The sequence below is a fragment of the Lygodium microphyllum genome, chromosome 10 (assembly GCF_053477565.2).
Source record: "Lygodium microphyllum isolate KBCC chromosome 10, Lygodium_microphyllum_v1.1.10, whole genome shotgun sequence".
NCBI classification, from domain to species: domain Eukaryota; kingdom Viridiplantae; phylum Streptophyta; class Polypodiopsida; order Schizaeales; family Lygodiaceae; genus Lygodium; species Lygodium microphyllum.
In genome coordinates, this window is record NC_141144.1 from 42,552,299 (window position 1) to 42,577,809 (window position 25,511).

Genomic DNA, 25,511 nt, shown 5'->3' on the forward strand with positions numbered 1-25,511 from the left:
CTTCACCATGGCACCCTCTAGGAAATCCCAGTCCACCTTGTCATAGGCTTTCTCGAAGTCCAAGAGTAGTACTGCTAGTCTTTGCCCATTGTGCTGAGCCCACTCTGTCGCCTCAAAGAATGTAAATACATTGTCTAGGATGCTCCTATCCTGGACAAAGCCTGTATGTGTGTCATGAATGATATCTGGAAGCACATGGCGTAATCGTCTACCAATCATCTTTGCCAGAGCCTTATAGGCCACTGACAATAAGGTGATCTGTCTCCACTCGGATAGCTCCAACCGGTCTCCCCCTTTGGGGAGAAGACTGATAAGGTCTGCCGAGAGCTTCCTTGGCATCTGTCCTGAGGTGAATATCTCTTGGAAAGCCCTCAGTTGGGGATCCTTCACCACCTCCCAGTAGGTAGTGAAGAAGGCCTTAGAGAGGCCATCCTTCCCCGGGCATTTTTGCCCATCCTGTGTATGGAAAGCCTCCTCTAGTTCCTTCTCTATGAAGGGGACTAGGAGGGCGTGTCCTGTCTCCTTTGTGACGAGGTACAAGATGTGATCCCATACTTGCTGTCTGCATCTCTGTCCTCTAATTGAAGCTGTCTCCTGCTAGAAGAGGCGCGTGTAATAGTCGGTGGCAATCTCCATCACCTCATCAGGGCTAGAACGGGTCCTCCCATACTGGTCCCTAAGGTTGCGTATCTGCTCTCTCGCGGTGCAGGGCTGGTGCACTTGGAAGAACTCCCTGCACATCGTGTCTCCCTTCCGCGCCCAAAAGGCTGCTGAAGTGCGGAAAGAGAACTCCGAGCGCCTGTCCTCTAGGCTAGCAATGGCTGCACGCGCGCGCACCTGCTGTGCGTGGAGGATGGGGTCCCCTGGTGCCTTCTGCAACAATCTCTACGTAGCTGCCAGGTCCCGCCGGAGTGCTCTCTCCTCCTCCGAGCACTGTTGCCTGGCCTGTAGGGCTGCCTCTTGGCAAATTCTGCTTGACTCGGCTAGGACCTCTGCAACCTCCTCTGCTATCCTGTCCCTCCTGACCCACTCTTTGGTCCAGATCTGCTCTATTTGTCTCGACACCTCCTCCCTCCTATAGATCGAGTCAGGGATCCGACAGGATCGTGTATCTAGGGTGGATGCTGGGGGATCAAGTGCCAGGAGAACCGGGCAGTGATCGGATAATGTGATGCCTGCCAACTGCTCAATCTGGCCTCCACGAGAACCTCCCCACTCTCCCACATAAAACCTGTCCAACCGCTCCAGCAAGGCTCTACCTAGCCGCCTGTAACCCCAGGAAAAGTCCAACGACCTCTCTCTCTCCTGTGGAAGGCAGGGTCTTTCCAGGCATCCTGTGCTTCGATTGCAAGCAAAAAGACCTCCCATGCCTCCTGCTCCTCCCCAGCCATGCTTTGGTAGTTTCTTCCTCTGCCCTGCTGGTCCTCCAAAGCCTCCAGATTGTTGAAATCTCCTCCAACAATCCAGGAGTCCACTTCTAAGAGTCCATCTACAATCTCCACCCAGAACCTGGTGTGTGTCCTAACCTCCGTAGGGGCATAGACATTGAGGACTCCAACACATGAGTCCCCAATATCCAATCTGATCCATAGAGCCCTTCTTGCCACTATCGTCGCGTGGTCTCGTACATAGGTGGTGAGACTCGGGCCAATAGATGTGCATACGCCTCCGCTCCTATTGTGGGCACCTATGGCTTGCTCCCAATAAGTATGCGAGCTGCCCAGAAGTACCTTCCCAACCTGCTGAGCCTGGGCGAGGGTGAGCTTGTGCTCCTGCAGTAGCAAGATGTCTATCCATCCGGCGAGGGCAGGCTACAGTTTCTACCGAACAATCAGCTTCCTCGAGCCACTCGTCCTACTGTAGTGGAGACTGTTCATATTCCAGGATGCAAGATGTAGGCTCATGGGGAAACCTGTGACTGACCGAACAGGCATCTGTTCGGTGTGGAAGCTACAGATGAGGAAGAGAGACTGCGAAGCATGCAGGTGCGTTTTGCCGCCGGTCTGGATGGTGAGCTCTAGTCCCCCATGGTGGCCGGACCATAGAGGTGATAGATGCTCCAGGTGGTACTATCAATGCATCTATCAGCCATGCTTAAAAATGTGACTCTGTACACTGGTAGAAGCGGGCCGCCTGTGCCGGGGGCCACTTGATCACGTCCCTTGGCGCTCTCCACTGTGGGGGGGCTCGAAAGATAATGCTCAAATGCGGGACGTTGGCGCCAGCCCATCAGTTAATGTCCATCATGCAACCTGGCCATTGTTGTGCGAACAGTGCTAGTCCTTCATCTCCCATCCACTAAGAGATGCGATCGGCCACCTGACTCTTCAATTCCTCCTCAATCTGTATAGTCGTCCACTCCTCTGAGAAAGATGACTGAAAAAAGAAAGCGTAGTTTGGTCCATCCTATGGTGCTAGTAGGTGGACCTTGCCCCTCCTTGACTTACGAACCACAAAGATCCCCACCTCTAGAGGTAGTGGGAACTCTCTGCGCTCCGCAACTCGCAAGTAAGACCATGGGCCAGTGTGGAAAAACTCTTGTGGTAGCAGTTGTGCTTGTCTCGGGAAAGTATGGCGGGTGGCAGGGGCAGATGAGCTGGTGGTTGTGTGGATGGGGGGGAACTGTTGGTGTGCAGAGGAGGCAGGTGTGTGTGGCTCATCACCTCCTGTGGGAGGAGGGGGGGGTGGGTCTGGGGGGCTCACCTGACTTGGGTGCGGATCAGGGGGGGTTGCTTGGTGGGGGGGTGATGGGGGTGGAGTGGATCAAGCTATGGTGGGATGGCTAGAGATGCATGGTGGGTGTGGGGGGCTCACCTGACTTGGGTGCGGATCAGGGGGGGTTGCTTGGTAGGGGGGGTGATGGGGGTGGAGTGGATCAAGCTATGGTGGGATGGCTAGAGATGCATGGTGGGTGTGGGGGGGGGGGGGGGGTGGTAGCCCTGGCAAGGGGGGGATGTGGGCCAAGGTCAATGGAGGGAGGGGGGGGGATGGGATGTGGGGTGGATCGAGCTATGATGGGATGGCTAGAGATGCATGATGGGTGTGGGGGCGGGGTGGTAGCCCTGGTAAGGGGGGGTTGTGGGCCAAGGTCAGTGGAGGGGGGGGGGGGAATGGGATGTGGGGGGGGGGGCTGGGTGGGTGAGGGGCCTGTGGGGGCTCAGGCGAGGCAGTTTGTGGTGCATGTGGAGAAAATGGGGGGGGATCAGTCCTGTCGGGTGGGGCAGATAGGGGGAGTTGTGGAGTGCTCTGCTGAAAGGGGGCCACTCGTTTGCCATCACCCTGCTGACGAGGCTGGGCCTGAGGGGCTGGCTGCGCCCCCCCTTGCCGTTTCCCTCTCTGTCGTCTCTGGATCCTTGTGAAACCGTCAGCATCCACCTGCGGACCTGTGGGCGAAGCCGCCTTGGCTTCAAACCGTGTACAAACTGCTGCCTGATGCCCAAAGTCGTGGCAGCGCAAGCACTGCCCTGGTTGCCCAGCCACAATGATCTGCTGTCTAAAGGAATGCCCGCCTGCCTCAATCTCTAGGAACTGTGGGATATTCTTGACCTCCTTCACTGCCACTCGTATCTTTGGGACCCTTGCCGCTGTCACTGCATCCGCGAAGGACGCGGGAAGGACAGTGCCGAAGAGCCTCCCAAAATCTTCCACCAACTGGCGGTACTCAATCGCCAGGCCGGGGAAGAGAAGGGTGACCAGGTGCCGAAGAAGCCTGTTGTGGAGTGCAAATGCCTCCATAGCGAAGCCACTGTATCAAGGGACCATGTATATGACCCCCTTCGTGGATGTATATGGTGAACTGGCTAGTAGCTCGTGAGCTGCGACTGCCGAACTGAGGCGGACCGTGAAGATCCCTTGGCCCAACAGGACCGCCTCCATGATCTGCGCCGTGTCGATGTTCAGCGTGGAGTGGAGCTAGTCCCGAAGCTGAGCCTTGGCTGGGGAATGTTCTACTACTTGACCATCAATTGCTGTTTTCATTAGCTCCAACTCCTTAGCTTGGACGGCTAAGAGCTGCTCCTCAAAGAGGACTACGCGCAAGGTGTTCGACTGGGGGGCACTCGGTGAGTGCGCCGGCGTCTGACCAAAGGTTTCCATTGCGTGTCCCTTTTGGGAGAACCTACCTATCGCGCTGCTGTGTTGCTGAATGGGGAGTTGCTGCAGGGGAAGGGAGCAACTGGAGGAGAAAAAAAAAGGGGGGAGGGGTTTTCTGTTTTCAATGGTGGTGGTGTTGCAGCCTGATAGCGGGCCAGTCCTCCCGTCAAGGCAGCACTCGAGGGGGGGGGGGGGAGTTGGGAGGGGGGGAGTTGGGAGGGGGGAGCAAAGATAGGCCGGGGGGGGGGGGGGTTGGGCGCAGGTGGCTGTCGATGGCAAGGGGGGGGGGGGGACGGCCAATCAAGGGGACAGCCAGGCAAGAGGGAGAAATGGTAGACAGGCAGCCGTTGCACAACGTTGGGGCGGGGGCGCGCGAATAGAGCTGGGAGGTGCGAACAGTGCTGGGACGACCACGATCAGTCGGGGCAGGAGGGTGATCAGTCTGGGCGGGGTGAGTGATCGGACAACGGGCGATTAGTTGGATGGCGTGATCGGACGGGCGTGCATAGTCGGGGCGGGGGGACAGCAGCGCGACGTGACTGTTGGAGAAGGCCGATCGAGGAAAGAGCTATCTATGCTCCTCTCTTTTTGCCTTTGCTACCCTTCTTTAAGGCTTCAAAAAGTGCATGAATTGAGGATCATTTGCCAAGTGTATAAACATTTCAGCTGCTATCCTTAGTTGATCTTTAAACTCGTCATCAAATTCCTCTTCCTCTTGCCGATCATCAGCTTCTAAAGGTTTACAAGGGCCCACATTTTGGTATAAACCAACATTATCAGCTTGCTGTCCATGCTACGTGCCTTGTCCAATATTAAGCATTGCATTTTTCCCAACACTTTGTGATTTTTCAAATTGAGAGGCATCATCTTTGCTTGATTCCATCTCACTATCTAAACACATTCTTGTCGTAATGCTCAGTTGAATACAATTTCAACACTAGAGCAAAGCTTTTGACCTTCAATCAGGTACCTCGGGCCCACCAATTTGAGGGAATTGGTGGTATCTTGGCGATGGAACCTTGAAATCAGCCTTCTTCCTCGGATAGGGTGGTAAATAACCTGATTAAGTACTAATTGCAGCAAGTATAAAATTCACATAAATTGAAAATGCACACTTTATCTCTTTAATCTTGGATATTGGATACTGGGGTGGTTGCAAAACTGGTGTCCCTTGGTATTTCTTTATCTTATATTGCAAATGGAAGAAGTACAATTGAGATCCTCTGATCTTCTCCACTAATCCAAGTGCCTCTTGCTATCAAAATTGATTGGCAAGTCTCCAAAGCAATTTGCACCTTGGTTTGCTTGGGGATTAGCCTTCACCCTACTCCTTGAAAGACAAATTCATCCCCAAATCTAATATTGGCTGGCTGGCCTCTTGAATCTCCTTGAAATTTGTCAATTTCAACTGCTAGAATTCAAGTCCTAGGCCCTCAATTCTCAGCACACATCCTGTGGCGGCTGTCAAAATCCTAGTTTTTGGTGTAAATTAGGGTTTACAATAGAGATTGACTGAAATCTCTTCCTTTGATGGCTCAAGCACCAAGAAATGTTGAGATAACTTGAGAGATGGTTGGGGGATGAGAGAGAATGGTGTAGAGAAATTTCAAAGTTTCATTGCAAGAAACGCTGAACAGCTATTGTTGCCCTACTCAAATAGCCATGAAAGCTGTCACCTATAGCTTAGGACCACTAGAAAGAGTGCTACCCCATCCTATATGTTGCCATCCGCACTAGAAGGACCTTGGGCTGGTATCACATGGTCTTGGAGGGCTTCAAACTGCAGTCACATGCTGTAGGACTGATCCTTGGTGGCTGAAATCACACTAACAATCTCTCCTTACTCATTAACAACCTCATTCTCTCTCACAATGGTTGGAATAGACTCTACCAACCCCAACTTGCATGGGCAAGTTTTGCCAAGTGGCAGCCTTTTAATCCCATTTTCTAGCATTATCGAGCTTATTAAATTGATTTTAAGAATATTAATTTTGAAAATCAACTTAATAACTTTTCCAATGCTCAAAAAATCAATTTCACCAACCAATTATTAAAGTGGCTAAGCCAATTTGTCTTCCAAGTATCCTTGACCAGTTATTGACCCTTAGACATTAATTAATTAATTAAATAATGCCTAGTCTCTAATGTCACCACAATTGATATCTCGAGGTCTTGGGACCCACACTGTGAAACATGTGCAAGTCACATTAGCACATTTGATTAACTTTTAATCAAATGCTGAGCAAAGCAATAAAATTTCACATTCTCGTGACAAATTCTTTCATGTCAATAAATAAGGTCTCTTTTCAAATAGTAGTCTGTATGCAGTGTGTGCAAAAACGCTAAAAAAAGCAAGAAAAAAGAAAAAAATTCCATTTAAAAATCATGTTCCAGTCAACTGTTTCACTAATGGCATGACACATTTCGATGAAACGTTTCAAGCATTTCGCATTTTAGTGCCAGCGAAATGCCTTTCAGAGTTACCATGTGATGCACACACATGGACACGTGCCCAAATAATTCTCTCTGTTTTTTTAAATTCTGGGTTTACTAAATTCCTTGTTGTAGTTTATTTAGGTTCTTGATATGACAGGCTGAGAAGTGCATATTTTTTCACTTATCAAGTCCATAAGCTCTTTTGACAGATTTGGGAGTTTGTATAACTGAAATTCTGCTGTTGTCAGGTATGGATATGAGAGCATAGTTACTTGTTCTCGTGATGGCAGTGCAATTATTTGGGGTCCTCGTCCTCGAAAGTATCATGTAAGTTAGCACTTGACAATGGTTCTCAAGTTCGATTTTTTATGTGATTCTATACATAGTATTTATTCCTTGCCAACATTAGGGGAAGAGCAAATGGACGAAAGCATATCATTTGCGTGTTCCGCCACCACCCATGCCACCGCAACCACCTAGAGGTGTTCCACGTCAAAGGCTACTTCCAACTCCCCGTGGAGTGAACATGATTGTTTGGAGCTTGGACAACCGTTACGTGCTGGCAGCAATTATGGGTAGGTTTTCAAGGGATCAATAGTCGAGGATTTTGTGATGTTCAACTGACAAAGTAATAGTTAGACATCATGAAACTGTCAATCTTTTTTTTGGCTTATGGAAGACAAATACTTATAGGAAAAACCTTAGTCTTAATTTTCTCTCTCTCTCTCTCTCTCTCTCTCTCTCTCTCTAATGTTTCAGCTCCTCTAGTCATTTATAGAGATACTTCTGCTGTTGCATACATTGTACATCTTTCTTGCCTAGATGCAATAGATATAACGACAGGGGTGGTAACATTGAACATCAAGAATACAAAGAATATATTGGTAAGAAAAGCTAGTGGCTTGACATTGCTGACATTGAAAAGTTGTAAGAATCAAGTTCAGATGGTTGAGAAGGCACTTGTAGTCAACAAACAATAATGATGTGTTTTTCAGGAGAACATAAAGGAAATATCAAGTAGTAAGTTGCATTAAGGTCTATATACTTTAGAGACTTAGATATTTATCCTCCTTCAAGCAGAAAGACTGAGATCTTGATGGTAGTGTTAAAGATTCTCAGACATACAGTTTATGAAGGATACACAAAAGGTTTCACAGAAAGTTAGAGCTTATACTTCCTCTACAAAGATAGAGATCCTAACAGGTATCTCATTTGTCACCTTCAAAGCGAGTAATGCATAGGAAGTATTCAGTAAAAGGGGGGGAACGGATGGAACATAATCAGAGAAAGGTCCTATGGGAAGGTGTAACAGTGTTTGCCTATGATTTTTTGGAAATGTTAGTAGTTTGTCCTAAGGTTGCTTAATGATGTTGCAAGTCTAAAGCAATTAATGTATGTTAGATATATCTTTCCTATAATAAGATTCTGTCTGATCGTGAAAGCTGGATTTTATGTTTGAAATATGCTGTAGTTTCATAACGGTAGCAGTGCTAAAGCAAGTACAAGATGAAACAACATATGCATGGTTTAAAATATATAGTGCAAGTTAAAATGACTGCTTGTTGTTGTCTTTTCAATCATAGGATTGTGTGAATCTTGTGCATTACATATGCTTTGGGTTGTTCAGATTGCAGAATCTGCGTGTGGAATGCAGTTGATGGAAGCCTAGTTCATTCATTAACTGGCCATACAAAATCGGTGTGTACAAGTCTTATTCTGGTTTAAACAAAAGATTGATTTCTTAGCAACACATATTCTGATATGTTGATCTTCCTTTGCTGTTTGAAATAAACGTTCTCCATTTACCCTGAGAGATGTCAAGCCTTTTTCTTGCATTGTGTATCTATTATGGCCACAACCTAAGAGATGTCAAGCCTTTTTCTTGCATTGTGCATCTATTATGGCCACAACCATGAGGACCCATGCATCAAAAGATTCATTCAAGGCACTCTCAAGACATGGTTGTCAGATATTTCCGGTGGGTTCTCCAAGGAAACTCTCTAATGAGACGCCCCTTGAGGGCCCATGCATCACAATGAAAACAAGATATGAAGGCACCCTCAAGATGTAGGCATCAAATATTTCTGGTGGAAATAATTGACATATTTTTGTGAGGAGATTCTCAAGTGAAATGCCCCCTTTTACCACATGCCCAACAGCGAGATGACTCCTTTCTCCTAGATACTGAAAGTACTTGCACACGCATGACCTTTGCTCACTTCCAACTTTACTTGAGCTGGAGAAGATGGTATTTATAGAAGGCCGTCTTCATGCCATGGGTCTGCTTGGGAAATCCCATGCACTTTCATTTCTAACTGATGTCCATCCTGTTATGTGGTTCAGCTCAATGTGGCTGACCTAGATAGTGGAGCGCATCTAGACTATGCTGAAATTGTAGTTTGTGTGCATTTCTTTCTAAATATGTTTTATTACCTTGCCACACAGGTTATTCATGGTTTCTTTATGTTTTCCATTTCTCAGTCTTGTAAATTGTGTTTCACAAATGTTCTGGAGTGCTGCCATGCCCATATATTTGATCTTCTTAATATGCTTGATATGGTGGAGCAGTAACTGTATGGTTTGCATGACGATCCTGCCATTTAGTATGTCAATGTGCAAGCTTAACTGGTTATTATTTTGAGAACTGAGACAGTGAGGACATGGACCCACCCACCACTTCCGTTAGGATCAAGGATGGAGTTCTAGCGGAGGAACTTCTTGCATCTCTTTGATGATGTTTTCACTATTAGGCCACCATACTTACTTGGACACTCATCTCTCCCACAACATACGGGATGCTATTGGACAGACTCACAAGCTACAAGTGGAGATAGGCAGATGTAGAGATACTCTAGTGGAGGATAGAACTTGCCAGCTTTGTAACACAGAGCTTGAGATAGAGGAACACTACATATGCAGATGTACAGTATACTATGACATACGAGGATGGTACCACTGCCTCTTCCATGATGGTTTTGGACCTCTTCATCGTGTTATAGCGTATGAGGGCCAGGCCTCTTCCTCCTAGAGCTCCAAGGGTGCCACACAGAGATAGGAGGCCAGTTCACTCAAAGGGATCCACACAGAGATTGGTGACAGAGTTTTTTCATAGATTAGAGCCTACTAACACTTCTAGCCTAGTAGAGATAGAGCCACCCTGCCAAACACCTTCCACTCCACGCCATGGAGTCACTCTGGACAGAGCCGTTTCACTTCACGGAGCACTATGACTGTTTCTACTAGGATCACATACAAGGAAGCTGCATCATAGCTAGATTAGAGCCATCATCATGAGACACTGGAAACTCACCACCAAACATATTAGTCAACCAGTGAGGGGGCGCATCATAGTTGACGTCATGTGTAGATCTCGAGATCATCCCCACCACAATTTCTATAAATAGCTTTTGTCAAATTAGGTCTCTTTTTTCATTCCACCGACGGGACAATGCTGGACATGGCTATACTCTCACATAACTCCATCATATGGTTATTCTCAGCATTGTTTCATAGGCTGCATATTTTACTGTTATTTTCACCTTACTGATGAGATGACATAATACATCTATGTACCCTGAATTTAGTTTCACAGGCCACATTGGCCTTAGATATGGAGAAGACTTGGATCCCCAATCCCCCTCCCCCCGTGACACAAGGATGGCACACTACCAGACCCACTTCCTTCATGTATTTGAGGATGGTTTTATCACTCGACCCAGTTACATGGATACGCAACGACCTCATGGATTACACACAGTTATATTGGTCAGATCCGCACCTCATCCCACCACTTGAGGATTGAGACAGGTAGATGGGAAGGCATACAAACAGAGGAATGCATATGCCCACTATGTGACAGAGAGCTAGAGACAGAGGAACACCATATCTACCAATGCACGATATATTATGATATACAAGGCATATACCATAGTCTATTTTGAGAGGGTTTTGGACCCTTGAGACGAATCATGCAGTTTGAGGATTAGCGATGCTTGGGTTTCTCCTCTTGGAGCTCTAGAGGCGCATAACAGCTATTCTACGAAGTAGGAGGCCCCCACAGCTCAGCTCACATAAATAGAGAGCAATCACTAACTTTTTCATTGCTACACAACCAAGTATGGCACATACCACTACTACTTCCACATAGCTTACAGGAGTACATCATCATTGGACCTCATCTTCTGTAGGTGTCCTTTTGGAGAAGTTGCAATCGGTCTAGGTGCCCACGTCCACACAGACGAAGGCCTAGACATCCTCATCACAGACAAATTAGAGTCATCATTGAGTGCCACAGGAGAGATGCCAAGACACCTCAGCCATGTAGAGATACATCTTCTTAGAGGTCAAACATCTCATGGATGGAGAGTTTTCTTTTTCTACTTTTACTTTCAGTTCATTGACATGTTTTCTTTTCTTTTTAGAGGACACTATTTCACTTTTCAGTCTTGTAGGCATGCTTTTAATATTTTCTTGTTCCAAATGAGAAACACACCATCATTGTATGTATTGCTTCAGTTTGATTTCAGTTTGATAGGCCACATTGGCCTTTTAGAGACGTTAATATACTCTTTCTTTCTTTTTCTCTTCCATGAAGATGATTGAATTAAATGACAATATTTACATCAAACCATTAGGTTAGCTAAGAAAAATAGAACAAACACAAATCAAGCCGAAAGGCTTCTAAGACCATTACACACAAATATCACACTAAAAGGACAGCTTGAGTGGGGTGAACAATATCCAGCCAAGGAGCAGCAATGTCAGGAAGAACCAGGTTAGCTGAAACCATAGAGGAGATCTGCCATAACAATAAACCACGAACACGGGCCACATGACTAAGGATACCCAAGGTAGAATAAAAAATGAAGGCATTCCGAGTATGCCAAATATGCTATAAAGCTTTCCAATGAAGGAAATGGAAAAGGCATAAATGATCTAATTGCAAGGTGAACATAGAAGGCATCCTTCCCATAATCCATGAATGAGTTGATATCCACTGCTGAGTCACCGATGACCACACAGGGGAAACAAAACTCCAAAAATCTGTCGAGCAAGAGGGCAAGAGACGAAGAGATGAAGCTATGTCTCATCGCATATAGTGCAAAAACACACCGACCACAGGAGATCTTGCACGTACGCAACACATCCCTAGTTGGAATACCCCTAATAAGCAACATCCATATGAAAACTCTACCTTGATAAGGAATCTTAGACTTCCAGAGTTGGAGAAATCTTTCGTGCCACTTCTTTTTTCTTTCTCGAATATGCCATATTTTATTGGCATTTCCAGTGACCTATCTCTTGACCTTGACCATTTGATGATAAATTTGATTAGTTGACTTGTTCTCGAAATCATCAGGTAGCACAAACATCCAATCCTGCCAAGGAGACAAGGGTTGTAAAGTTGGCAATGGAGAGTACCTCAAAAGTTGCTCCTATAAGGATGACTAAATGTCATGATAGCCATGAGGCACCCGAAAGTATTGATGAATGTGCCGGAAAGGATAAAGACGGGACTGCCCAGGAATGACACCGTCATGGACTGTTTGCAACCCCAAGTGAGCCATCCGATTAAACTTATCTCATTGCATATCTTTATCAAGCCAGTCCAACAACTTGGAGATAGCTAGCAGTTCTCCTTGCAGCGAATTCTCCTCCTTACGAAGATTAGGAGGGTGCCAAACTTCAAAACGCAAAATCTCTTGTCAGGATGCAATCAAATGAGAAAGGAGAAAAGACTGGGAGACCTTAACATGCCTCATGGAATTCAGCACATGCCACCAAGAATCTTGAATAACTATGCGACCATGTGAGATACCAGTCTTTTCAATGAAAAATTTTGCAATATCTGTTGAGGGACGACTTTGCACACATAAAGCCTACAAAAGTGCCAATATCAAAGCAACCATATGCAAACTAATATCCAATAAAGCTGCTCCCCCCATCCTTTTAGAAGTATTCACATGTTGCCAAGAAATCCACACCTAGCCCAAACGATTCATTTTCTTTTTCCACAATATGAAGCAGATAGGTTGAACTAGTTCCAAAAGAGACTTCTTAGTCCAAGGAAGTAAGGGTAGAAAAAACCAGACCATACTGAGCAACTTTAAGTCTCACATGAAGAGGCCAGCCTTGAGATTTGCGGTACATAAACCGATCATGTATGCGGGATGATATCCAATCAAGCAAGGCACGAGGAGCTATATCCACACCAATAGGATAATCCAAGTGTCAGGTAATATCTCCTTTAGAAATCACAGCTCCTTACCAATCCAAAGCTTGCAAATCACTCTCCGTACAAAAAATCAATGTAGATTTCTAAGCATTAATATGAAGCCTTGAAGCTAAAGCAAAGAGATTCCATGTAACCATTGCCCAATTCAAATTAGGTTGATCAGTCTTGAGAAACATAAATGAATCATCAGCCAAAGATTGACCCAAAAGTTGGGCACCATTGGGAAGAGACAAACCAACAATCTTGCCTCTATCAGCCAACTTATCCAACAAAGAGAGCATAGGGTGAGTGACTAAGGCAAATAGGAAAGGACTGAGAGGGCAGCCTTACCAAAGAGAACGAGACAAGGGAGTTTCATCAATGATTCCCCCATTAAGTATAATACATGCCAAAACATCCTGACTAATGGTATCAACAAGAGAAGTCATGCGAGGACCATAGCCCATGGTAGACATTAGCTATTGCAAGAAAGACTAGCTGACATGATCAAATGCCTTTTCAAGATCTCTTTCTCTCTCTCTCATTGGCGCATCATTATCACAAAGAGGTGCCAATGATGGGGCGTGGCCTATGAGACATACTTGAAGTTTACAATGTGGAACTATAATGGAGCCATGAGGACGGATGCAAGGCTATTCCAGGAGACCTTCACTGATAGGGACATTATCTTATATACAAAGAAACACACACTTGCCAAAGATGAGAGGATATAGATGGGAGATTGCATACTACCCTGGAGCTAGATCACGAGGGGGGATCAAAGGTTTGGGAGGAGTAGCTATGTTGTATTGGGAGGAGCTACAACACATGGTAAAGGTCATGAGGAGAGACGAGGAGGCTCGCTTCATGTGGACCTAGATACATATAGATTGCCCCGGTGATATATACATGGCAATGTGCTACTTTTTCCCAGCACATTCTCCATATGCACCGTAGGGGGGAGAGTCATCATATTTACCATTATATGTAGACATTATGCACTATTCCAACATTGGAGATGTGTTGTTGGTGGGAGATTTCAATGCTCGCACAACACAAAGACAAATTCCCTTATTTGAGAGTGAGGATCACATGTACAGGGAGATAGCACCAAAGGAGATGGGGGTCCAACATCACAAGACATAGCTGAGTGCATAGATTATGGTGACCGCCTCCTAGTCTTGGGAGGCGCATATGGAGTAGCCATCCTTAAGGGCTTGTTGGCTAGATGGCTTGGATCGGATGCTCTCACATGCTTTCCACATAAGCATGTATCTAGATGTCCAAGAGGAGTCCCCTCTCTAGGATCCATTAGAGACTAGGGGTAAGCATGGTGGACTATCTCGTAGGGCCCTTATCCCTCATTCCTGACATACAATCCTTCAGAGTCCCTCTCTCGTCCCCTGGTAGTGGCAGCCAACCACACCTACCTATAGTTTATCAATCACCTACAAAGATGGGGTGATTCCTTCAGTGAGCAGCCACCCAAGATTCCCCAGATACCACTTCACCATAGTGATGGCGAGTGCTTACTCAGATCATCTCTATCGGAGCTTGTAGGAGATGGATCCTCACATACCCCTGGAGGATTTTATGATAGCTTGCAAGAGCACTTCACACCTCAGCTGCTATGTATTTTTCCCACACACACACCTCTACCACCCCCCCAAGCAAGAATGTCCCATAGAATAGCTTGTATGATGAGGAATGCAAGGAAGCACAACCGGATATGCTTGATCTTTCACCACCTAGTGCAGCAAGAGAAGAGGGTATTTCTATCCTGATTGGAGCATACGTTTTATTAGCTATTCTTGGGACATGATTGCAAGAGGCGTGGAAAGCATTTCAAGCACCCCGAGCCCATACACCCATCACCTCCCCAAACACAAGGAATGCATATGCTACCTCATTATACCGAGTACATGGGCAGCCCCCATTGCCCCTACCACCAAAGGATAGACACCCATATCATCTACCTTCTTCAACACAATGATGGTTCACGATGCCATTGATCAACTCCAGAACGGCCGGGTCCAAGACCATGATGGACTAGTAGCAGAGCACTTGTCACATGCCAGAGACATCCTAGCACCCCTTTTAGCCCACCTATTCAATAGGATCCTATGTGAAGGCTTCCCTACTAGTTGATTAGCTAATACTATAGTACTAATTGTGAAAGCTGGAGACCCCATGGTTCCTACAAACCATAGGATGGTCATGGTTGGCAATGTGCTAGCCAAGCTTTATGAATCAATACTAGAGCATGAGCTAAGCAGATGGGTAGAGAAGCACCAATATCGGGCATGTGGATAGGCAGGGTCTAGAAGGGTTTACTCCACATGGTACAAGACATATGGTTATAGGGTCTGTGATTGGACCGTCTCCCTAGCATCTGACAGGCATGGAAAGACCTCATGCACCATGAATGAAAAGAAATACGAAGAAATTCATCTCATGATTCACTCTGAACTACGAATTATGAGACAATAACTGGAGAAAGAAATACAAGAGCAGGTCAAAGCCGAACTGATAGTAAGCCATAGGGCAGAAATGCAAGACATGCAGATAAAGATTAAGAATGACTTATAGGCATAAATGCTGTTCAAAATGCAGACGCTGAAAACTGAAATGCTGAAAGTGGTAGATGCCTACAAATCTGAAATCTTAGAACTGGGGAAAGAATTGAATACATTTAAGAAAAAAGAAATGAACGTGCAAGAAGAACTACAAAAAGAGAAACAGGCTTTGAAGGCATGTGAAAGGAAGGTTCACTCATGGGCAGAAGTGGCAAAGATAACACAGAAGCAGATAGAAGAAGCCAGCCCATGGATTGAGGTAGTAAAAAAGAATAAGGGAACATCAGTGAACAAGACTGAAGTAATGAATGCTACCTTGGAAAAAGAGGCTAGGAGACGGGCTAGGGTTTTACATGTACGGGTAGTAGGATGGGAGGAGAAGAGCAGTCCACAGGAAGATGCTAAGACACTTGCTGACAAATTGGGGCTTCAGACGTACCTATCGTTAGTGCTTGGAGAGTGGTGAAAGAGGACTCTAAGTCCAAGGCTCTAATTCTTCGCTTTGGGGACATAGAGAAAAAAAAGGCCTTCCTCTCCAAGAGGAGAGCCCTCAAGGGTGAGAAGATTTATTTGGATGAGGACCTTACCCCAACACAAATAGCGCATCGCAGAGAACACATGCCCAAGGTATTGGAGGCTTGCAAAGAGGGAAAGTGGGCTATTTATAGGGATAGATGAGTCATCATCACTAACAAAAGGACTTCATGATGGTATGAGGCCTATGAGACACTTTGGATGCCAATATGGAATTGTAATGGAGCCCTATGCTTGGATGCTGGTTACTTTGAAGATAGCTTCCGAAACATAGATATAGCAATGTACACAGAAACACACCAATGTAAAGGTAGCTGACTACTAGACATGCAGGGATACAGGTGGGAAAGTGCATTTCGTCCAGTAGCTAGAAAACTAGGAAGCACTAGGGTTTTGGAGGTGTGGCCATGCTATACCAAGAAGACCTCAAAGGGATAGTGCAAGTAATGAAAAGAGATGATGATGCACGATATTTATGGATTAGGATATATACAGGAAGACCACGGGATATATTCATCGCAATATGCTACTTCCCTCCTGCAAATTCTACCTATGCCACACGAGATGGATCTCCCTTTGATGTACTTTATGAGGATATCATGAGATATGCTAGCATTGGGGACATTACTAGTAGGAGATTTCAATGCACGCACTGGAGATAGACAGAGTGACTTTTATATGCATGATAATGCCATGTTCAAAGAGATCGACATAGATGAAATAGGCCTATGCAGGAAAGCCTAGGATAAAGAAGTGAGTACCTATGGGATACACCTATTGGCTTTGGGAAGTGCACATAGACTAGCCATCTTTAATGGTCTGCCACAATGGCCAAGATCTGACAATTTGACATGTTGGAATCACAAAAGAGGGGCAAGTACTGTGGACTACTTGATAGGCTCACCAGCATTGATACCAGACATCCAAAACTTTAAGATATCTAAGAGACCAATTGGCATAGCAGCAGATCATGCTATTTTGACATTTATGCTCTCGTGTGTACATATGAAACATGAAACACCATGCCTCCCTAAACATCCCAAATACTACTTTACAGATGACACCTCACACATCTACAGTGGTTCTCTACAAACCAGTTTACATACATTGGACTTGAGTCGATTGTTGGAAGAATGTACAAGGGATTTAGCAGAGGCCATACATGGATCAGCCATGTATGCATTCCCACACACCTTGCCCTGATGTAGACCCACATGATCTACTACTCCCCAAAATAGCTGGTATGATGATGAGTGTAGAGTCACCCGAGCTCACTTACAGAGAGAAGTGTGTCAAGATTGTGGGAGAGAAGAAAGGAGTCTCGCTTGAAGCTTTCTTGCTTGCACAATGGGGGAAGACACACAAGGGTGGAGGCTGAAAACAGTTTTCCTCTTCTTAGTTGTGTAAGCCAAAAGAACTCAAGTACAAAGAAATAGAAGAACCCTATATATGGGTCTCAAACCAAACTCAACTAACTAAGGTGGCATACTAACTGAGCCACGAACTAGAGTAGATAAGGATAGCTATCATGTAGCTATTATTCATGGGCGGTGTACCAACCGCGTCTGCAACTGACAAGTCGGTGACATAAATACACAACGGTCACCCTGGCGTATCACGAGTGGAGCTCGATATCTCAACAAAGTGGAGCTAGGCACTCACACACATCGCTAAGCAAAGGCGTTCTTCAAACGCCTTGTGCAGAATAAGAAATGAGACTACTTAGCGAAAGCAAAAGTAGAGATGTATCAGCTATTTTTGGGGCGGGATAGCAAGAGTGCATGGAAGATGTTTCATGAAAGACAGCCCCCCATATAGATTACATCACCAGATGCTTGGCTTGACTATGGGAGACAGTTGTATGACCTGGTAGGACAGCCACCTATGCAGCCCCCATAAGCTTGTAGGCCAAAACAGTCGTCTTTCTTCACATGGAAAATGATTAGGAATGCAATTTATAGATTACAAAGTGGGAGGGCACATGATAAGGATGGACTAGTAGCAGAACATTTCTCACATGCTTGTGACATATTAGCAGCCATATTAGCACATATGTTCAATAGAGCAGTATATGAAGGTTTCCCTATGAGTTGGTCGGACAACACTATAATTCCGCTATTTAAGGTTGTGATCCCCTGATTCCTAGCAACTACAAGACTATCATGATCGGTCATACTTTGGCCAAGATATATGGATCTATATTACAGCATGAACTCAGTAAGTGGGCTGAAATGCAAGGCAAGAGAGCACAAGGACAGATAGGTTTCAGATGAGGATATACCATGCTAGACCATATTCTCACACTTAGAGCCATTATTGAGGAGGGTTGAGTCCAAGACAAGAGGATCTATTGTTGTTTTGTAGACTTTCTCAAAGCTTTTGATACAGTGCCTCGTACACGCATCATGCAAAGATTGCAGGACATTGAAGTACCAAAGGGTATACGATGGGGTGTCTATGCATTATATGAGACAATGATAGGTCATGTATGGGCACTTGGGAGGTGATCAGAGAGGATTGACAGTACTATAGGAGTGAACCAAGGATGCTCACTTTCACCCACATTGTTTGGTTTTTACATAGATGAAGTGACTGATTACATAGACGGGGGAGGAGGAGCTGGAGCCAACTTGGCAAGGGTGTTGATACCGATATTACTGTATGCAGATGATATTGTTCGCATTTCAGATTCACCGGAGGGATTGAGTGCCATCTAGACTCTTTGCACATCTTTTGTAGAGATAAAGACCTCACAGTGAACCTTGGGAAGACCAAAACCATGGTTTTCAATACTTCGGCAGCATGGGTGACTAGATCTATGTACCAGTTCACATTTGGGAGAGACATACTGGAGCAAGTCAGGAAATATGTCTATTTGGGAGTCACCTTCTCCGGCCCACGTTTTTCGTTGGGAGGGGTATTAGAGGCACGTCTGGCATGTGGATACGTAGCACTAGGGGCACTCGAGAGTCAATGTGCTCACATACAATTCCAGGAGCCTCACACCAAACTCTGGTTGTTTGACACCCTAGTCACACCTACATTACTACATGGAGCAGAGGTATGGGGTTGCAGCTTGTACCATACGTGTCTTAGCCCACTCACTGATGAGATTGGAGTAGAGAGGGATTATTACGATGATTGGGATAGCATGGAAAGGCCATTGATCATGATGATAGCACGCATGATTAGGAGTAAGCCCTCCACCCCACATCCCATTGTCAGAATAGAGCTAGGGGCAAAACCTATAGTTACAAAGGCACTCTTTAGGGCAGTGACCTTTTGGCATAGACTATGGGAACTTCCATGCCATAGAATACTCTAGATTGGTACTAACCTCATCTAGACAACTAGCAACAGGAGGTGAGAAGAATTGTTGGTTTTCACAGATGGCTATTTGGATGAGCCTACATGGTTTGGATATTGCTCGTCTTCCACCTTTGGATTATAGCCTTGACTGCCCTACACTTTCTCTCAATCAATCAGAGTTGAACCAGGTGATCAGAACTGATATCTTGAGGATTGAGACAGCAAGGACATGGATCTATCCACCACTCCCTCTAGGATCGAGGATGGAGTTCAACAAGAGTCATTTCTTGTCTCTCTGATGATGGTTTCACTATTTGGCCAGCATATATGGACATCCATCTCTCCCATAGTGTAGGGTTGCTATCGGATAGATTTGCACCTCCTCACATAGGCTTCAGATGGAGACAGGCAGATGGATAAACACCCTAGCAGAGGATAGGACTTGCCAGCTTTGTGGTCGAGAGTCTGAGATGGAGGAGCACTACATATGTAGATGCATAGTATACTATGACATACGAGGATGGTACCACTGCCTTTTCCGTGATGGATTTGGACCCCTTCGTCGCATCATGGTATATGAGGACCAGAGATGCCCAGGACTTTTCCTCCTGGAACTTGAGAGGTGCCGAACTGCACTACTGTGAGATAGGAGGCCAGCTCACCCAGAGGGACACACATTAAGAGCAGTGATAGACTTCTTCTACAGAGCCGACCCTACTGACACTGCCAGCCTAGCAAAGACAGAGCCACCCCGCTAGACACCTTACAGGCCACACCGTGGAGTCACATTGGATAGAGCCATTTCCCTTCATCGAGCACGACAACCCCGTCTACTAGGACCACGTTCGAGGAGGCCACACCACAGTTGGATTAGAGCCATTATCACGAGACACCGAAGACTCACCACCAGGCATGTCAGTGAAGCACCTAGGGACCGCATCATAGCTGAGATTGTGTACAAATCTTGAGATCAGCTACAGCCCATAGTCTCCACCACACTTTTGTACATGGTTCTATTAGATATGGTTCTCCTTTCCTTTCCTTTTCTTTTCTATCGATGAAACAACACTACACATGGTTCAACCCTAGTATAGTCCCATCGTATAGTTATTTTCAGTATTGTTTCATAGGCCACCCACTTATTTGTAATGTTATCTTTACCTTACTGATGAGATGACATTAGACATGGATGTACTCTGGATTTTGTCTCATAGGCCACATTGGCCTTATGTAGACGTTAATATATCTTTCTTTCTCACCCCCCCCCCCCCCCCCCCCCCCCCCCCTCTAATTGACCACAATCTGCAGTCTGAACTCTTCAGTAAATACTGTTGTATATAGCAAAAATTTCTCTCTTTCTCCCTTAGTATGCTGTTTTATATTGTGTTTTTCTGTGGCTTGTAGCAACTTTCCGAATTGCAAGATCACCACACCTTGAAAGTTTGATAACCTTTTGAGCCATGTGACATTGTTGGAAAAGTTTGCAGGTTCCGGTACATCAAAGTGGATGTGCAAGTACTGTGCCAATGAGTATGTTGAGCCTTTGATTATTTGAAGGCACATCTCACCCATATGAAGGGATTTGGTATTGAAAATTGCTCAGCTGTTCTCAAACATGTTTATGAGCCATTCAAGGCTTGGAAGACTAAACACATTATGCATCACATTCGTGAGAGTATCCAAGAGATAGGTCTATAGAATGGTGTGTAGGCAGTGATTGTCTGATAATGGTTCAAATTGTCTCTCAATGGGCAGGATGCTAGAAGATGAGTTCCCAAAGATTGTTTGGATTCCTTGTGCAGCACCTTTTTTGGATTTGATGATTTAGGACATTGGGAACTTACCTTGGGCATCCAAGATTTTTTGGATTGCAACAAGCATAGTCAATTTTGTTATGAAAAGACCAAAGGTCCCAAGCATATATAGGGAAAATATGACTTGGAGCTCTTGAAGCCATCCCAAACTCAATTTGCCTTTATATTCATTGTTGTGGAGAGGCTGATCAGAGTATGCGAAGGACTCCTATGTACCATGGTTAGTTGCGAATGGGATGAATGGGAAGATGGAGAAAAGTCAAAGTCTCTTGTATTTGCACACATGGTATTAGGGAATGATCAGTGGATTGATGCAGAAACACTTGTGAAGGCATTGCAACACACCTATAGTGTCCTTCGTATTACATATATGGAGGGTAGTACACTTGGACTTCTGTATGGGTTTATGGACAAGATTGGTGAAGACCTACATGCACCTATTTGTTTGTTGATAGATATTTGTTAATCTCAATTTATAATTTAAAACATGTGCATAATACATGTTTTAACTTGGAATGCTTTTGGAGTTTTCATAGAGTTGAAGCCATAAAACAGATATGGAACAATTGTTGGGATTGGTTTCATAGGCCTATTCATGCAGTTGCCCACTTATTGTAAATTGAGAACTGGAAGTAGGATGGATAGAGTACATTGAGAGATTTGTGGGTGATAACTTATAACTCATGGTGAAGCTTGAAGATGAGCTGCGTTTTTTTTTGCAATGGCAATCAGCTATTTGGATGGCCAATTGCATTACTTAGGGGGACATAGCTGCAAACTATGTCATGGTGGGAGAAATATAGGACTTCGAGCTTGAGCTCCTACCATGGTAATTTTATAATCAAGAATTAAGATGCATGATGTACTTACTTTTTTGCATTGAAGGTATGTTATTCTAATGCTTGTACCAATGATATTGCAGAGACGTATTGCTATAAGGGTTCTCTCATAGAATTATAGTTTTGGTCCTTGTGAGAGGAACTATAGTACATGGACTTTGTTTCATATAAAGAAGAAAACAAGCTCTCTACTGCATAGTTGGAGTGACTTGTGTTTTGCCATTGTAACTTGAAGCTAATGGAGCAAAAGGGAAATCCAATAGAGCCTAGGCAAGTGAATGTTGGCAAAAGCAACATCATAAACACAAAAAGATATCCCTATTATTTCTTAAGAGGAAAGGGAGGGGGGCATTCTTGATACACATTTCTACACTTGCTTCAAAGTGGGCCTTGCTCCAAGCCATATGTAAGGATAAGGAACTATGGGTGGATATTGTTGTTCACCTCATTGAAAGACATGGGAACAGATGCATTCAAGCTTCTTGGTAACATGTTATCAATGCTGATTAGAAAGTTCGAATCTCAATTCTATTTTGCTCAGTGCATTGTCAAGTCATGGCAAGAAATTTTGCAAAGGCTTGCTCGGTGTTACATTTGTGGGCATCTAGATGTCCATGGATGCATTGCTAGTGCCTATCTAGATGTTTCCTTGATATTATATCCTTGAGTATTCGGATTTCCGTGGATGCGTTGCTAGTGCCCATCCCAATGTAGAAGGATGTAACATTGGGAAACTGCCAGAAAAAGATGCCAACCTAGTGCAACTCAAAATTTTGGCATCTTCCAAAGTGATTGCATAGATGGATAAACATCTTATGCATAGTCAATTCATGTGAGGACTTTGCATTGTGAGTCTCTCCAATGTGTTACTTCCTAGAAGGAACATGCGGCTGTCTTTTTGTTCAACATGCCACATTTTAGGCGCAGAGCTAGCTCTAAAATCAGCCTTTGGAGCCCAAAGGGTAGTAGACCACATTTTAACAAACACTTAATTCAACTTAATAGTAAATTCAACAAGAAAAAAATCCACACCTCGAACCACTCATTTTTGAAAATAGAACAGCTATGGAGGAGAGAAACTAGAGATTGAGAGAGAGTAGATAGTATGAGCTGAAACGATAGTGTACTTACTAAACTAAAAGTGATCGAATGAAACTACGGCCTTAGGTCTAAGGTAGACAAAACCCCTAACTCAACTGAAGTTAGCTAACTCTAGAACTAATTCTAAATGTAGTGACACAACTTATTAACTTAGTTGTGTACTAAAAACTAACTAACTAAAACATTGGGCACTTCCCATAGAATTGGCTTCTAATACCTCCTTGCAATGCCGATGTGATTCTTTGGTGAAAATGTTAGTAATATTTTCTTGTGTAGGAACATACGTCAAACTGATCTCTTCTACATAGCATATCTCTCTGACATAATGGTAATGTGCTTCAATGTATTTCGTGCAAGCATGATACATATGATTCCATGCCACCACAATAGTCTGTCAAAAAGAATGGGTGTAGGACCCTTTGAAGAAATTTGTAGATTAGATAACAATCTACATAGCCTTACACATTCCATTGTTGTTGTAAATGAGGTAGCCACACTGTAGGTTGTTTCTTACTTAGACACGAAATGCATGAGGGGCCCTAAAAGAAGCAATGTCCACTAGTAGACTGCCTAGTGTTTGCATCACCAACCGAATCTAAATCATTGTAAGTGTGTAAGTGTAATCTTTCCCCTAGGAAAAAATAAAGCATATGATTGAGTACCTTGCAAATATTTGAAGATCCGCTTGACAGCTTGCCAATGTATTGTTAGTGGACTATGCATAAACCTGCTCACCTAGGATACTACAATTGTATATTAGGACGTATGTTGCAAAGGTAAATAAGATAACCAATAGCATGGCTGTAAATTGGAACATTAGAGATCTCTTCATCATCACGTGTGGACAACTTGACCCGTAGCTCCATAAAAATGCACATAGGTTTCCAATCTTGCATATTAAACCTATGCAAAATCTTATCCATATATTGGGATTGTGACATGATGATTCCATGCTGATTTTAGGTGAATTGAATTCCCAAATAGTAGTGTAAATAGCCCGTATCCAACGTATCAAAAATGTGTTTTAGTTCAGCCTTGAAATCTGCAATTTTATGCTCTTTTGGTTTGGTGAGCTGCATATCATCTACATATAGAATGATAATCAGTAGGTTCCCCCTTTATTGTTAATGTAGAGAGTGGGTGTAGTTGGACTATTTGTGAAACCAATAATAGCCAAATAAGCATCAATCTTAGCATACCATGCACGAGGAGCTTGTTTTAAGCCATAATGAGCTTTATGCAATTTGCAAACCATGTGCTCTTTGGCTTTCACCACAAATCCTAGGGGTTGTGACACATAAACATCCTCATATAGGTCACCATTCAAAAATGCTATCTTGATGTTCAACTGATGTACCTTCCAACTCGAATTTGCAGCTATAGCAATGACAGACTTCGTTGTACTCATACGAGATGTAGGAGCAAATGCATTCTCATAGTCAATGCCATTTTTCTATGCATAGTCTTTGGCCACCAAACGTGCCTTGTACCTATCTATAGAACCATCAACCTTGCACTTCAGTTTATAGATCCATTTGGTTCCAATGGCTTTCTTGCCAAGTGGCAACTCAACAAGATCCCAAGTATTGTTGGTGGTAATAGAATCCAATTTTTCTTGCATGGCTTGCATCCAATGTACATCTTGTTGGCTTCTTACAAAGAAGTAGGCTTATCATCATCTAATAGAGAGCTCATAAATGCATATTCATCACAAGAATCTACTTGTGAAAGATCAGCCAAATGAGCCACCACTGCATGCTATGCTATATGTCTAGCAACCCTTCTAGTGCAATGGGGCAAAGGAGCATCCATTTGACTCTCATGGAGAGTTTGTAACAACCATCTTGGGACTCTTATTGCTGCATTCATAGCAACCCTTTCTTGCTATATCGCATGTTCCACTGTTGGAGTCAAAGCATCATCAAGTGCTTGCTGTTTGGAAGCACATGGTGCAGCAACAACTTGTTGTAATAAGTCAGTCTGGCCATTTACAGCAGGCTCGGACCCCAAAGAAAGTGGTAAGAGGCCTTCAACTATATTGCTCGAGTCATAGGTGGTTGGCATTTCAAACTGATCATGCAAAAAATAGCTGCATTTTCAGCAAAGATTACATCTCTACTAACAAATACTTTCTTTGTGCATGGATCATACAACTGATAGCCTTTGCTTTTTGAAGTATAGCTAATAAAAATGCATTTCCTGGCCTTATTATCAAGCTTGCCACAAAGCTCCCTCGATATATATGCATAAGCTATGCATCCAAACACTCGGAAATAATCAACCTTTGTTTTTTCCATGCCAAGTCTCAAAGGTGTGATAGTCTTTAGTGCCTTTGTTGGTGTACAATTCAAGACATGATTAGTGCACTGAAGTCCTTCTAACCAAAACTTATGTGGTAGTCCTTTGCTCTTAAGCATATGTTTGGTCATCTCCATGAGTGTACATTTCCCTTTTTTTGCCTTTTGGGCAGCCTTGTTAGATGGCTGTCCCATATCAGCCTTGGGGCGATTTTTTCCATACTGCTTTGCTTTTCCCTTGCCTTTATATTTAGAGAGCATGACTACAAACCCTGAATGCATAGCAACATTCCTTTGAG

General features: G+C 44.3%; 1 protein-coding gene and 1 pseudogene across 1 annotated transcript in view; both read left to right on the plus strand.

Annotated features, from left to right (window-relative positions):
* LOC148029936 (uncharacterized) overlaps nt 1-25,511 on the plus strand; it is a 133,879-nt gene that overhangs the window by 87,719 nt on the left and 20,649 nt on the right. Inside the window, exons 12-14 of the mRNA XM_087686218.1 lie at nt 6,777-6,855; nt 6,938-7,103; nt 8,156-8,226. Coding sequence (XP_087542344.1) covers nt 6,777-6,855; nt 6,938-7,103; nt 8,156-8,226 — 316 coding nt within the window. The remainder of the gene's footprint in view (nt 1-6,776; nt 6,856-6,937; nt 7,104-8,155; nt 8,227-25,511) is intronic.
* LOC148029939 (uncharacterized) lies at nt 15,338-16,026 on the plus strand (annotated as a pseudogene).